Raw genomic sequence first — 15,621 nt, 5'->3', positions numbered from 1 at the left:
CCATTTCTGTATTTTGCTTTTGTTGCTGCATAATTCGAGAACCCAGTTTCACACAAGTACGTGCTGAGGAATGTTAACTGACAAATTGCACGTTTTGATAAAGCTGGATATTCTTGGCATAAGCTGCTCCAAAATATAATCAAACTGCTTTCAATGTCTGTATTAATCGGCCATCTGAAGTGATTTCAATCAGGTTTGCATAATCTTGCACAGAAAAAATGAGGCGGAGGCAGCTGCAAGGCACCGGGACAGGGCAGTCCTGTGGGGTGGGGAGGGGGCTGCACGATGCCCGGGGGTGGGGCGGCCGCAGTGGGTGGTGGAGGGGCCAGAGCCGCCCCCCAGAAGCCCGTCCCTGCCAGCAAAGCCCCAATGGGAGCTGCCTGGGGGCTCTGCAGGAGTCGGGGGAGCAGAATTTTTTGGGGAACCCCAGGGCTCCACGGAGCACCATGGGGAACACGGTAACAGACTAGCAGGTTGACTGGAGCAGCAGCGTCCGTGGGGGCAAAGCCCCGCTTGGCCAGACGCCAGGAGAGTCGCGTGTCCTGGGAACGCAGGAGTCGTGGGCTCAGGCCGGGCGCTCGGCTCGGGTACAATCGCAGCAAAGGGGCCGCCAGCATCTTCCGCAGCCGGCTGGGCTCCGGGCTCCCCCGGCTGGGACCCTCCGCGGGTGCAGGCCGACGGCTCCGTCACCCTGCAGGGAGAGGCAGGGTCAGGGGGGCAGGGCCGGGCGCACTCACGGCTCACAGGCACTGGGGGGGTCTCTGACTGGGGACTGTGCTGAGCGGGGAGGGACCCGGCAACCCGTCATCCACCTGCCGAGCTGCAGCCACCCTGCTCCTGGTGCCGGTGCCCATCCCCCCACCTCCTCTCACACACCCCAGTGCTCCCTGTGCCCCCCAGCCCCCCTCACACAAGGGAGAGGTTATAACCCATCCCCCACCTCCCCTCACACACCCCAGTGCTCCCTGTGCCCCCCAGCCCCCCTCACACAGGGGAGAGGTTATAACCCATCCCCCACCTCCCCTCAGACACCCCAGTGCTCCCTGTGCCCCCCAGCCCCCCTCACACAAGGGAGAGGTTATAACCCATCCCCCACCTCCCCTCAGACATCCCAGTGCTCCCTGTGCCCCCCAGCCCCCCTCACACAAGGGAGAGGTTATAACCCATCCCCCACCTCCCCTCAGACACCCCAGTGCTCCCTGTGCCCCCCAGCCCCCCTCACACAAGGGAGAGGTTATAACCCATCCCCCACCTCCCCTCAGACACCCCAGTGCTCCCTGTGCCCCCCAGCCCCCCCTTACACAGGGGAGAGGTTATAACCCATCCCCCACCTCCCCTCACACACCCCAGTGCTCCCTGTGCCCCCCAGCCCCCCTCACACAGGGGAGAGGTTATAACCCATCCCCCACCTCCCCTCACACACCCCAGTGCTCCCTGTGCCCCCCAGCCTCCCTTACACAGGGGAGAGGTTATAACCCATCCCCCACCTCCCCTCACACACCCCAGTGCTCCCTGTGCCCCCCAGCCCCCCCTTACACAGGGGAGAGGTTATAACCCATCCCCCACCTCCCCTCAGACACCCCAGTGCTCCCTGTGCCCCCCAGCCCCCCTCACACTGGGGAGAGGTTATAACCCATCCCCCACCTCCCCTCACACACCCCAGAGCTCCCTGTGCCCCCCAGCCCCCCTTACACAGGGGAGAGGTTATAACCCATCCCCCACCTCCCCTCACACACCCCAGTGCTCCCTGTGCCCCCCAGCCCCCCCTTACACAGGGGAGAGGTTATAACCCATCCCCCACCTTCCCTCGGACCCCCCAGCGCTCCCTGTGCCCCCCTTACACAGGGGAGAGGTTATAACCCATCCCCCACGTCCCCTCACACACCCCAGTGCCCCCTGTGCCCCCCAGCCCCCCTCACAGGGGAGAGGTTATAACCCATCCCCCACCTCCCCTCAGACACCCCAGTGCTCCCTGTGCCCCCCCAACCCTCCCTCACACTGGGGAGAGGTTATAACCCATCCTCCACCTCCCCTCACACACCCCTACAAACATCACCCCCCCAGACCCGGACTGTGTGTTCCCAATGGATATCACTCCACATGGACTGATTTCCTGCCCCCCAGGGGATATACACCACACCATTGCGCCCCACAAGTCGGAGTCCCTCAGTTCGGTATATTGGTGTGATGTGCACGTCGGAATTCCACCTCAACAAATTAACCAACATTGTCTGGGATCTGGCCAGCCCCGGAGAGAGAGAGTGTTAAATTGGATTAAAAATTAAGTTGCTGAATTGGGTTAAGCATCAGATTTAGACTGTTAATTATTCCATTTAAATATTGCTTTTAATGCCTTTAATGCTTGTGTCATGGCTCCTTCCCCACTCTGGCAAGATAAATGCAGCAGTGGGGGCCGGCAAAAGTACCCCAAACCCTTCTCTTTCCAGGCTTTGGTAAAAACTCCCCCCAAAATCTTAACAACCTGGATGTTGGGGATCAAAACTCCACTGCCAGCACCTCAGGGAGAGACTACTTGGGAAAGCTCAGTAAAAACCAGAACACAAAAATTAACCGATAGCAGGTCAATAAAAAGAAAAAGAAAACTTTTATTATCACCACAATATTCCTGCTGCATAAGGACTAGATGGAACAGTCACAAAGTAATATTTTCATGGGGGGATCCCCACTAAGTGCACAGACATCAGATCCCATTTCCCAAACCATAAAGCAATAAAATGGATTTCTCTAAACTTTACCCCACTTACAGATCGTGAAGAGTCTCTTCTTGGAGCAAGACATGATGTGTCCCCCTCAATAGCTGGAGAGAAACTGCCCGGCCAAAAAAGGGAAACCCCCCAAATTCCACACTCAGGTATAACCCGCACTCGTGTACAACCCGCGGCTTTTCCTGAGTGTGTAGGAAAAGTCTTAGCTAACCCGCGGGTTCTATACGCTAATTCACGGTGATGGCACGTACCAGCTGCCAGCGGGGGGTGGAGAGCACGGCGCAAGCATGCTGGCCGGTGTGCGGGAGGGGACCTGCACCCGTCCCCAGGCCCCGCGCAGCCGCAGCCAGACACAACCCACCCTCCTCCGGGCAGGGGAATGGAGAGCCCCCAGACCCGTGAGTAAAAGTAAACATGTATACCCTGCAGAAGGAGGAGAGGGGAGAGGAGGAGGGGGGGTTGTAAAAACGTGTATAACCTGCGGGATATATATGCTAATTTTCGGTATCTATACATAAACTGCTTTTAAAATTTGCTCCTGAATTATTTGCAATATGCTTGTCAAAGGCGCAGTTTGCCTGCGGTGGGTTTCTTTTTCTGTGAGCCGGTGAGAATACACAGTCGGGAGCCCTGCTGCACGGCTTGACCACCCGTGCGGCAGCTGCACCCTCTTGTGACAGGTGCACCAATGACCTGCCTGCTCACACTCAAACCCAGTCCCGTGGCAGCTGGTGAAACCCTCCCGGACCAACTCCCCTGTCTGGGGCGCTCTCGCGGAATTGCCACTGGAACAGCATCTGCCTCATAAAGACAAACACGCGTGCACCTACACACACACACACTTGTCTCCTGTACACACACACACACACACACACACACACACACACACACACACACACACACACGTGTCTCCTGTACACACACACACACACACACACACACAAATACTAAAATACACATTTTTGCTACCCAATGACAGTTTGGGGTCCAGGCCCGTCTGCCCCTCGGAGCCCCCTTGCCCCAGCCTGGGCCTGCTGAGCTGCCAAAGGGGAGCGGCCTGCTGAGGCAAAGCCAGGGAGAAGGTCCCAGGGGTCGGTGAGGGATGGACAAGCTACAGCAGGAAATGCAAACCCTGCCTTGCAACAGCCTAGGGCCAGCACCCCCGGGGGAACTGGTGCAGCCCCCAGCGGGGAGCCCCCGGCCGAGGGAGTCACTGGGCAGGGACCTGCCGGCCAGCAGGGCAGGGCCGCCCCTAGCTCCGGGATCCCGCGCTGCTGTTCTCCGTTCCCGAGGACGAGCTGGAGGCCGAATCTTCTCCCGGCTTTGCTGTGGGGAGAAAATGGCCCGGAGGCAGCGTTAGCTGGGGGCTCCCAGCCAGGGGGGGATTCAGCTCCCGGCTCCCCCGGGGTGCTCTAGGGGTGACCTTTGGCTGCAGCATGTTGGGCCCTGGGCTGGGCGCTGGCAGCAGGGGGGGGGCAGAGAATCCCAGAGGAGGGGGGGAAGGGCGACGGCTGGGACCAGTCACCAGCGCATGGGCCCTCTGCAGTCACTGCTGGGCTCCTCTGCCCCCATCGGAGCCCCCCTCCCATCATGCACTGGGGCGCCCAGGCCCCGTTCCCAGGGGTTACTCACTGGCTGCCGGGGTGTAGTTGGGTTTGTGACGGCCTGAAACACAAGCGGGGAAAGGGGGTGAGTGCAGGGGAGCAGGGTGACCCCGCCCCCACAGTGACCCCGACTCCCTCCCCCCGACACAGGGCTCCCCATGGCCCCCACTGCTCCTCGCCCAGGCCAGCCCCACCCCCGCGGAGCACCCACCACCCAGCTGGCGACAGCCCAATGGCCGAGCCCTGCAGGGACCTGCTCTCACCTGCTGATTTTCTCCTCCACAGCCAGACGCCGGCCCCTGCGGCTCCAGCCAGACCCAGCACGGCCAGGACGATGGCGGCCAGGACCCCGGAGGGCAGGGGGCCCTTCTCAGGGGCTGTGGGATGGAGAAGGGCTCAGTCACGGGGGGGGGGGGGTCTCTCCTGGGGCAGCCACAGGCCTTGAACAGCTCCCCAGGGGCCCTGGAGAGACCTGGCCTATGGGGGAGGAGAAAGGCCGGGCTGGGAGGGGGCAGGGATGGGGCACAGGGGATCGGGGCTCTGCTGGGCCCTGCCAGCCACACACACCACACAGCAATTGGGCCTTTCCTGTGAAACACTGTTAACTTGTGGAACTCACTGCCACTGGATACCCCCATGGCATTTAACTGAAATTCTCTGAGGGGTCGGCCATTTCTGTGGGTCACACGAATACCCAGAGCTAGAAGGGTTCACATGGACAATGGGCAGGGAGACTGACCATCCTGCGGCCCAACCGCGCCCCATCTCTGCGATTCCCACAGGTGCCTCCTTACCCCAGACGAGGGCGGGCGCAGGCAGGCTGCTGTGCTCCACCCGGCAGGCGTAGCGGGGCCCGTCCGGCCGCGGGCCGATCTCCAGGGACGACTGGGTGTGGTAGGTGCCGTCGGCGAGGGGCAGGATCCCGCTGGAGCTCGTCTCCGCCAGGACGTCGCCTCCGTCCCGCACCCAGGAGAGCTGGATGGGACGCGGGAAGAAGCCGCTGGCGCGGCAGGAGAGGGTGACGGGGCCATGGGGAGCATCTCTGCGGGACACCGAGACCTCGGGGGGCACTGGGGGGAGACAGAGAGTGAGCCACATGGGACAGGGTGAGAGGCAGGAGTCACAGGCCCTGTAGCACGCCCACCCCTCCCGTGGGCGTCAGACCTGTCTGCACCCGTTCACACTGATCCGTACTGGGGCTGGCGAATTCGGTGTCAGTCCCAGACTCACTCTCATGACCCCACATGGGTAGCGGAGCTGGGCAGCTGCCAGCCCAGGCCTGGCCAGTCTCCTTGGCTGCGCACGGCCCCTCTGTGACGTGCTGGGGATTGTGTTCGCTCTCTCCCCGTGTTGTGTTGTGTGGGACTTTGACCACCCTGTGCTGCTCCCCACACTCCATGACACCCGCGCTGTGACCCAGGCAGGCGTCACTGGGCCGTGCAAACAGGCGCCTGCAAGTTCTGGGCTAAAGGGGCAGATTCCTCAGCACCTGTAGTGCCACACCCCAGTGATTCCACGGGGAGCTGGGCGCCTCCGTTCGGAACCCCAGCTGGCTCTGTCTGCATCGTGCGGTGCCTAAACCCCTTTGTCACACATCCCAGCTCCCTGCCCCGTCCCTGCTCTGCCCTCTGCTGTGGGGCTGACAGACCGGACACAAGAAGCTCCCAATGGCAGTGTCTACATTGGCACCCCTTTCCGGAAAAAGGATGCTAATGAGACCAGTCGGAATTGCCGCTTTTTTCCGGCTCGGGGTTTTGCTGGAGAAAAGCGCCAGTCTAGACACGATTTTCCGGAAAATAAGCCCTTTTCTGGAAGATCCCTCAGGGTATGTCTACACTACCCCGCTAGTTCGAACGAGGAGGGTAATGTAGTCATCCGCAGTTGCAAATGAAGCCTGGGATTTGAATTTCCCGGGCTTCATTTGCATGAAGCCGGCCAGCGCCATTTTTAAATGCCGGCTAGTTCGAACCCCGTGCTGCGCGGGTACACACGGCACGGAGTAGCTAGTTCGGATTAGGCTTCTAATCCCGGGCTTCATTTGCAACTGCGGATGACTACATTACCCCTGCTAGTTCGAACTAGCGGGGTAGTGTAGACATACCCTTATTCCTACTTGAAAGTAGGAATAAGGGATCTTCCGGAAACAGGCTTATTTTCCGGAAAATTGCGTCTAGACTGGCACTTTTCTCCGGCAAAACCCCGAGCCAGAAAAAAGCGGCAGCCATGTAAATGCAAATGTCACGGGGGATATTTAAATCCCCCGCGGAATTTGCAATTCCGACTGGTCTCATTAGCATCCCTTTTCCGGAAAGGGGTGCCAATGTAGACACAGCCATAGAGTTCTCTGAAGGGGTTAACAGACATGTGGACAAGGGGGATCCAGTAGATATAGTGTACTGAGATTTTCAGAAAGCCTTTGACAAGGTCCCTCACCAAAGGCTCTTGTGTAAATTACATGGCCATGGGATAAGAGGGAAGATCCTTTCTTGGATTGAGAACTGGTTAAAAGACAGGAAACAAAGGGTAGGAATAAATGGTAAATTTTCAGAATGGAGAGGGGTAACTAGTGGTGTACCCCAAGGGTCAGTCCTGGGACCAATCCTATTCAACGTATTAATTAATGATCTGGAGAAAGGGGTAAACAGGGAGGTGGCAAACTTTGCAGACGATACTAAACTGCTCAAGGTAGTTAAGACCAAAGCAGACTGTGAAGAATTTCAAAAAGATCTCACAAAGTGACTGGGCAACAAAATGGCAAATGAAATGTAATGTGGACAAATGTAAAGTAATGCACATTGGGAAAAATAACCCCAACTACACATATAATATGACAGGGGGCTAATTTAGCTACAACTAATCAGGAAAGAGATCTTGGAGTTATCGTGGCTAGTTCTCTGAAGACGTCCACGCAGCGGCAGTCAAAAAAGCAAACAGGATGTTAGGAATCATTAAAAAAGGGATAGAGAATAAGATGGAGAATATCTCATTGCCCTTCTATAAATCCATGGTACGCCCACATCTTGAATACTGTGTACAGATGTGGTGGTCTCACCTCAAAAAAGATATTCTGGCATTGGAAAAGGGTTCAGAGAAGGGCAACTAAAATGATTAGGGGTTTGGAACAGGTCCCATATGAGGAGAGGTTAAAGCGACTGGGACTTTTCAGTTTAGAAAAGAGGAGCCTGAGGGGGGATATGATAGAGGTCTATAAAATCATGAGTGGTGTGGAGAAAATGAATAAGGAAAAGTTAATTACTTGTTCCCATAATATAAGAAGTAGAGGACACCAAATGAAACTAATGGGCAGCAGGTTTAAAACAAATAAAAGTTCTTCTTCACACAGCGCACAGACAACCTGTGGAACTCCTTGCCTGAGGAGGTTGTGAAGGCTAGGACTACAACAGGGTTTAAAAGAGAACTAGATAAATTCATGGATGTTAAGTCCATTAATGGCTATTAGCCAGGCTGGGTGAGGAATGGTGTCCCTAGTCTCTGTTTGTCAGAGGATGGAGATGGATGGCAGGAGAGAGATCGCTTGATCATTACCTGTTCTGTTCACTCCCTCTGGGGCACCTGCCATTGGCCGCTGTCGGCAGACAGGGCACTGGGCTGCATGGACCTTTGGTTTGACCCAGTACGGCCGTTCTTACGAGTCATTCACATCCCTCGCTGCAGCACCCCCTGCACCATACTTCCCATGCCTATGGCCATGAACTACCCACTAGACCACACTTCCCCTTCGCTCACCGCCACGACAGATCCCCGCTGCGCACTCACCCGGCGACAGCAGAAACCACCGTCCCAGCTGCACCAGGCTCCGCAGGGTCTGCAGGCAGTCGTCCCGCATGAAAAACTGGACGTACTGAGTCCACGTCGATTCCTTCTCCCAGATCTGCTTCAGCTGTGAGGCCACGGGCACGTCCGCCACCCACGTCCCCGTCTGGTTGTCGAAGCTGATGAGGTCCTGCCCGTCGTAGGCGAACTGGAACCGCGGGGCCACGGGGGCCTGGTCGCTCAGAGAACAGTGAATGTGGACCTGGCCTGTGTGAATCCCTGAAATGGAGGAAAGAGCTCAGGGCCTGCCCAGAGCGCTGGGAAACGTGTCCGTGGGCGGGTGGGACACGGGGGGGCTGGGCTGGACAGTGACACTGGGAGCTGGGAAACGTGTCCGTGGGCGGGTGGGACATGGGGAGCTGGGAAACGTGTCCGTGGGTGGGTGGGGCATGGGGGGCTGGGAAACGTGTCCGTGGGCGGGTGGGACATGGGGAGCTGGGAAACGTGTCCGTGGGCGGGTGGGACATGGGGGGCTGGGAAACGTGTCCGTGGGCGGGTGGGACACAGGGGGGCTGGGCTGGGCTGGACAGTGACACTGGGAGCTGGGAAACGTGCCCGTGGGCGGGTGGGACATGAGGAGCTGGGAAACGTGTCCGTGGGCGGGTGGGGCATAGGAGGCTGGGAAACGTGTCCGTGGGCGGGTGGGACATGGGGAGCTGGGAAACGTGTCCGTGGGCGGGTGGGGCATAGGAGGCTGGGAAACGTGTCCGTGGGCGGGTGGGACATGGGGAGCTGGGAAACGTGTCCGTGGGCGGGTGGGGCATAGGAGGCTGGGAAACGTGTCCGTGGGCGGGTGGGACATGGGGGGCTGGGAAACGTGTCCGTGGGCGGGTGGGACACAGGGGGGCTGGGCTGGACAGTGACACTGGGAGCTGGGAAACGTGTCCGTGGGCGGGTGGGACATAGGAGGCTGGGAAACGTGTCCGTGGGCGGGTGGGGCATAGAAGGCTGGGAAACGTGTCCGTGGGCGGGTGGGACATGGGGAGCTGGGAAACGTGTCCGTGGGCGGGTGGGGAATGGGGGGCTGGGAAACGTGTCCATGGGTGGGTGGGACATGGGGAGCTGGGAAACGTGTCCGTGGGCGGGTGGGACATGGGGAGCTGGGAAATGTGTCCGTGGGCGGGTGGGACATGGGGAGCTGGGAAACGTGTCCGTGGGTGGGTGGGGCATGGGGGGCTGGGAAACGTGTCCGTGGGCGGGTGGGACACGGGGGGGCTGGGCTGGACAGTGACACTGGGAGCTGGGAAACGTGTTCGTGGGCGGGTGGGGAATGGGGGGCTGGGAAACGTGTCCATGGGTGGGTGGGACACGGGGGTGGGACACAGGGAGGTGGGGGGGCAGGGCTGGGTGGCGATGCCGGGTGCTGGGAAACGTGTCCGTAGGCGGGTGGGGCATGGGGGTGGGACACAGAGAGGTGGGGGGGCAGGGCTGGGTGGTGATGCTGGGCGCTGGGAAACGTGTCCGTAGGCGGGTGGGGCACGGGGGTGGGACACAGGGAGGTGGGGGGGCAGGGCTGGGTGGCCATGCCGGGTGCTGGGAAACGTGTCCGTGGGCGGGTGGGACACGGGGGTGGGGGGGCAGGGCTGGGTGGCGATGCCGGGTGCTGGGAAACGTGTCCATGGGTGGGTGGGACACGGGGGTGGGACACAGGGAGGTGGGGGGGCAGGGCTGGGTGGCGATGCCGGGTGCTGGGAAACGTGTCCGTAGGCGGGTGGGACACGGGGGTGGGACACAGGGAGGTGGGGGGGCAGGGCTGGGTGGCGATGCCGGGTGCTGGGAAACGTGTCCGTAGGCGGGTGGGGCACGGGGGTGGGACACAGGGAGGTGGGGGGGCAGGGCTGGGTGGCCATGCCGGGTGCTGGGAAACGTGTCCGTGGGCGGGTGGGACACGGGGGTGGGGGGGCAGGGCTGGGTGGCGATGCCGGGTGCTGGGAAACGTGTCCGTAGGCGGGTGGGGCACGGGGGTGGGACACAGGGAGGTGGGGGAGCAGGGCTGGGTGGCGATGCCGGGTGCTGGGAAACGTGTCCGTAGGCGGGTGGGGCACGGGGGTGGGACACAGGGAGGTGGGGGGGCAGGGCTGGGTGGCGATGCCGGGCGCTGGGAAACGTGTCCGTAGGCGGGTGGGGCACGGGGGTGGGACACAGGGAGGTGGGGGGGCAGGGCTGGGTGGCGATGCCGGGTGCTGGGAAACGTGTCCGTAGGCGGGTGGGGCACGGGGGTGGGACACAGGGAGGTGGGGGGGCAGGGCTGGGTGGCGATGCCGGGCGCTGGGAAACGTGTCGTGTTTGGGATGCTCAGCACAGCTACGTCTCGATTCCCGAGGGAGGGTTTCTGGACGGGCAGCTCTGTCCTGCCCATTCCCATTAGTCACTCACCGCCCCTCTGGCTGTCCTGCTGCATGCACCAGCCGATCATTTCTTTGAGCCGCTGCTCGTGTGCCTGGAACTCTTTGGTCCTTTCCTGGAGATACTTGGAGCCCAGGGCCCGCCCCAGCCAGGGTAGCATGGGCGTGACCTCCCTTGTGTCACTGCTGTAGCGTCCGATCCTCACGCCGTCCAGCCGGATGTCCATGGCGTACTGGTAGGTCCCATTTTCATAGGTGACCCCGGTGACCATTGCGACCAGCCTGTGGTACCCTAGAGCAGCAGCAGAGAGGCTGAGTCCGGCAGCCGCTTCCTCCCTGGCCCAGGGGCACCAGGACACCCAGTGGAGGCATTTGTGGTGTGTGTGCAAGGCTGCGGGGTGTCTGTGTGCTCTCTGCGCGTGTGAACGTGCGGGGATGGAGGAGCGGGGCACTAGCGTGTGCGAGGCCCTTTGTCCTCAGCGTTCAGTAAACAAACTAAACGCTGAACACAAGGATGCCATGGGGTGAGTGTGTGTGTGTGGGGGGGGGGGGGTTCCCAGACCCTGCCCCCACCTGCAGTCAGAGGGGACTCTCAGGCGGCAGGTAGAAGAGAAGGGTCGTTGGGTCCCAGGGACACAGCGTAGAACAGACTTGTTGTTACAGGAGCCAGGCGCAGCCGGCCCAGCCTGCAGAGGGGGTCACCAGAGCCAGCATCCTGGACCCCTCCCTGCACCTTCGGCCAGGGGAGAGGGCTCACCCCCCAGCAGCCAGCCCCAGCCCTGCAGGCAGCCCCTCCCCCTCGCTTCAGAGGTGTCACCCAGTGAATTTCCAACCCCGGCAGCCTGGGCTATTGCTGTGGACGGGCTGAGATGGCGCAGCTTGGGGCCCCATGAGAGCCACCCCCACCATCCCCAGCCGGGCACCGGGGCAGTGCCTAGGGAAACTGAGGCAGGCACACGGGGTTACCACAGAGCCACACAGGGCCGTAGCACTCACACCCAACCTAGCAAACAGTGAACACAATTCCCACGAGGACGGTGAGTCTGCGCACCCGCCCGCAGCCCTTCCCAGGAACTAAACGCACCAGGGATGCAGGGTTCGGGGGGGGGAGCAGTCAAGCAGCCCCCACTTCTATGCTGCAAACAGAAAGTGACTCCTGTCCACGTCCCATGACAGCAGCCTCGCCGCTCCCCCATGGCCCCACGGAAAAGCAGCTCCCAGATCTGCTCGGCAGCTGCCCGTCACATGACAGGCCCACGGCGGCGAGGCTGCTGACATGGGACGTGGACAGGAGTCACTTTCTGTTTGCAGCGGAGCCAGGGGACCAGGGTTCAAGCCACGTTCCAGTAGAGCCCCCCCCCCCCCCGTCATTGAATTTGTCACATGACAGGGACGCGGCACCAAGCCCTTAACTCTGCACAGCTCCTGCACAGTTCTACGGGAGAACAGCTGATTGCCCACGCCCACGCCCGCCCCCGGCACGGCGACCCCACGCCCGCTCTTAGGCACGGCGTCCCCACGCCCGCTCTTAGGCACGGCGTCCCCACGCCCGCTCTTAGGCACGGCGTCCCCACGCCCGCCCCCCGGCACAGCTACCCCACGCCCGCTCTTAGGCACGGCGTCCCCACGCCCGCCCCCCGGCACAGCTACCCCACGCCCGCCCCCCGGCACGGCTACCCCACGCCCGCTCTTAGGCACGGCGTCCCCACGCCCGCCCCCCGGCACGGCTACCCCACGCCCGCTCTTAGGCACGGCGTCCCCACGCCCGCCCCCCGGCACGGCTACCCCACGCCCGCCCCCCGGCACGGCTACCCCACGCCCGCCCCCCGGCACAGCTACCCCACGCCCGCTCTTAGGCACGTTACTGGATTTTAAGGGAAGCAGCCAGGTCACTGCTGCACCCATGGTGGGGGGGGTGTTTGCCCCAAAAGTCGGTACAAAGGGGGCCATGGGAGGGGTCACACAAAAGCTTATGCTCTGCTGACTCTGTATATGGAACTGTACGACGTCTGGGTGCGGAGTTAGGGATCTGGACTCTGGATGGAGACTGGACGTGTCTCTGTCTGTGGTTGAGCGCTGGGCTCTGTGGACGTGCTAATGAGCGAGGCTCCGGGCACAATCGGTCTCTTCAGTACCCGGACCCATCTGGGAAGGGATCTAGGTGCCTGGCCAGAGACCATGTGACTGTCTCCAGCTCGGAAGAAGCCGGGGTGGTGGGGGGGTGGACACACTAACCCCCAGCCGTGGCCCCGCCCCTCCAGCCCCACACACTCACCCCCAGCCGGGGTCCCCCCTTCCTCTCCAGCCCCACACGCTCACCTCGAGCTGGGGTTCACCCTGCTCTCCCAGCCCCCCACACTCACCCCCAGCCGGGATTCACCCTGCTCCCCCAGCCCCACACGTTCACCCCCAGCCGGGGTCCCCCCTTCCTCTCCAGCCCCACACGCTCATCCCCAGCCGGGGTTCACCCTGTCCCCCCAGCCCCACACGTTCACCCCCAGCCGGGGCTCACCTTGCCCCCAAAGCCCGCCATGCTCACCCCCAGCCGGGGCTCACCCTGCCCCCCCAGCCACCCACACTCATCCCCAGCCGGGGCTCACCCTGTCCCCCCAGCCCCACACGTTCACCCCCAGCCGGGGCTCACCTTGCCCCCAAAGCCCGCCATGCTCACCCCCAGCCGGGGCTCACCCTGCCCCCCCAGCCACCCACACTCATCCCCAGCCGGGGCTCACCCTGTCCCCCCAGCCCCACACGTTCACCCCCAGCCGGGGCTCACCTTGCCCCCAAAGCCCGCCATGCTCACCCCCAGCCGGGGCTCACCCTGCGCCCCCCAGCCCCACACGTTCACCCCCAGCCGGGGCTCACCCTGTCCCCCCAGACTCCCATGCTCACCACCATCCAGGGTTCACCCTGCACCTCCACCCCCCACGCTCACCCCCAGCTGTGGCTCACCGTGCCCCCCTCACAGCCCCACTCACCCTCTGCCCCCCAGCTTACTCCCAGCTGGCAATGACCCTGCCCCCCCCACACCCAGGGCTCAGACTCCCCCCAGCCTCCCCCACTCACCCCCATGTACGGCTGCAGCCAGGAGCCCCCCGCACAGCGCCAGCAGCAGCCCCCAGGCCATGGCCCCTGTGCTGGAGGTGGGGGGGAGCAGATACCGCCGGGGTGCACAGTCCGTGTGTTGGGGGCTGAAGGACGAATCTGGGAGTGTCCGGCTGTCGGGTCCCAGCGGGGGGGGGGAGGGGGGGGTCGGCCCAGACAGACGCAGACCCTTCCACTGTCACTATCACTATCACTTCCCCAAGGGACCCAGCTCCCGGCGGCCAACCCAGGCGCAGGCAGAGGCCGTTTGTCACCAGTCGCCGGGCAGAATTGTCTGATCCAAAAGTTCTGCAGAACTCCCAATGCAGCCGGTCCAGGCCTGTGCCCAGGGTGGGCTGCCAGGGGGCAGGGCTGCAGGCTGGAAGGGAGCTGGAGAGGGTGGGGTGGGAGTGGGGTGGACGCAGGGGCTGGAGAAGGGCTGGACCCGCCATGGGGCAGGACGTGGGGCACTGGGGCTGGCTCCAGGGATGTAAGTCCACCCTGTGCCTTCAGCCACCCAGTAAATGCCCCCAGAGTGCCAGACCCCTCCCGACAGCTGTTTATTACTGATAAAGTCAGACCCAGTGTGAGCATCAACCTGTCCCGTCCCCCACCCCCGGGAGGAGAAAAACCCCACAGACGTGGCTCCCTCTTCAGAAACAAGAAAAAAAAAAAAAGAGAGAGGACAACGCTCATTTCACTGTCCCATTCCTGGGTGGCCTCCCGCCCCACGGGGCCCAGCCCCCTTCCCAGACATGCCCACCCCCGCCCCACGGGGCCCAGCCCCCTTCCCCGACATGCCCACCCCCGCCCCACGGGGCCCAGCCCCCTTCCCAGACATGCCCACCCCCGCCCCACGGGGCCCAGCCCCCTTCCCAGACATGCCCACCCCCGCCCGACGGGGCCCAGCCCCCTTCCCAGACATGCCCACCCCCGCCCGACGGGGCCCAGCCCCATTCCCAGACATGCCCACCCCCGCCCGACGGGGCCCAGCCCCCTTCCCAGACATGCCCACCCCCGCCCGACGGGGCCCAGCCCCCTTCCCAGACATGCCCAGCCCCATTCCTAGACGACCCCCCACCCCAAGTCCACAATGGCAGATGGGTTTCAGCCCAGAGACACAGGCCGCCCAAGCCAGAGGCTGAGCCCCGTCGTGGGGCAGGTGGGGACCTGGGAACGTGCTGAGCCAAAAGGGGGAGAAAGGGCTTCACCCACGCAGCAGGGCCCCCCGAGAAGGGGGCTGAGCCCTGTGGTGGGGACCACCCAGGAACAGGGCTTCAGCCCCACGGTGGCAAAAGGGCGTCAGACCCTTGGTGGGTGCCTCAGCCCCACAATGCTAGTGCCCAGAAATAACGACGTGCTCAGACTGTTTAGGGGGCCATGCAGGGGGTCCCCACTATACAGCCAAGACACGTTCAAAACAAACTTACAGTGAAACAAGTTAAAGGGGGGAATTTACTTTCCCCACGGCTGATTTCCATTGAAGCAAATGGAGGGGAGGGGGCGTTTCGCACGGCTTGTAGCTCATTCAAAGCCCTCCGACGAGGCTGGTGGGCGTAGCGAGCCCGGCCCCCCAGAGCAGAAGCAGCAGAAGGAACAAACCCCGGTGAGGCGTCTGGGGCTGCGAGTCAGGGAACCGCTGCAAGAGAGAAAACAAACGTGCGAACGATTATGAGACGCCCTCCTGTACTAACTGGTTAGAGACTTTTAAATCCTCAGCGTGGGGGACACAGCTGCATGGGGGGGGGCTGCAGCAGTGCAGACAGGGAGGGGCTGGCAGGGCGATGAGGGCAGCTGTACCCCTCTCTGCCCCCACCCCCAGATTGGCACCCTTGGCAGGGGGCTCCCCTTGGCCCCTCCCTGTGGGGGGGCAAAACCCCGGTCCAGGGGCTGGCACCGTCTCACCCCAGCTCCAGCCCCCCCGGCTGGCAAATTCCTGCCCCCCGGGGGCCCATCCCCCCGCCCCTGGTTAGTGGCCGGCGAGCGGCGTCTGAAGCCACGTGCGGGCGGAGTGAGGGCAGCGGTGAC

The 15,621-nt window shown here is 62.4% G+C and overlaps 1 protein-coding gene across 3 annotated transcripts; it reads right to left on the bottom strand.

Annotated features, from left to right (window-relative positions):
• Positions 1 to 2,277: 2,277 nt before the first annotated feature.
• LOC102451837 (class I histocompatibility antigen, F10 alpha chain-like) lies at positions 2,278 to 15,202 on the bottom strand. 3 transcript variants are annotated; one of them, XM_089771667.1, is made up of 7 exons: positions 15,024 to 15,202; positions 10,541 to 10,801; positions 8,108 to 8,383; positions 5,125 to 5,400; positions 4,594 to 4,707; positions 4,359 to 4,391; positions 2,278 to 4,052 (listed from the first exon to the last, which is right to left on the bottom strand). In XM_089771667.1, exons 2-7 carry the CDS (start codon positions 10,779 to 10,781, stop codon positions 3,979 to 3,981), a joined length of 1,014 nt encoding a protein of 337 aa, XP_089627793.1. In that variant the 5' UTR covers positions 10,782 to 10,801; positions 15,024 to 15,202; the 3' UTR covers positions 2,278 to 3,978. The 3 variants fall into 3 exon arrangements, with proteins under 3 accessions (XP_089627793.1, XP_089627791.1, XP_089627792.1); XM_089771665.1 differs by lacking the exon at positions 15,024 to 15,202 and adding an exon at positions 13,576 to 13,758 and having other exon boundaries at positions 2,279 to 4,052; XM_089771666.1 differs by lacking the exons at positions 4,359 to 4,391; positions 15,024 to 15,202 and adding an exon at positions 13,576 to 13,758 and having other exon boundaries at positions 2,279 to 4,052.
• Positions 15,203 to 15,621: the final 419 nt, after the last annotated feature.

This window comes from Pelodiscus sinensis, chromosome 19, assembly GCF_052426305.1.
Source record: "Pelodiscus sinensis isolate ZL-2025 chromosome 19, ASM5242630v1, whole genome shotgun sequence".
Classification (NCBI taxonomy): Eukaryota; Metazoa; Chordata; order Testudines; family Trionychidae; genus Pelodiscus; species Pelodiscus sinensis.
Note: the sequence above shows the minus strand (reverse complement) of the source record. Positions and strands in the feature narration are given on the sequence as shown.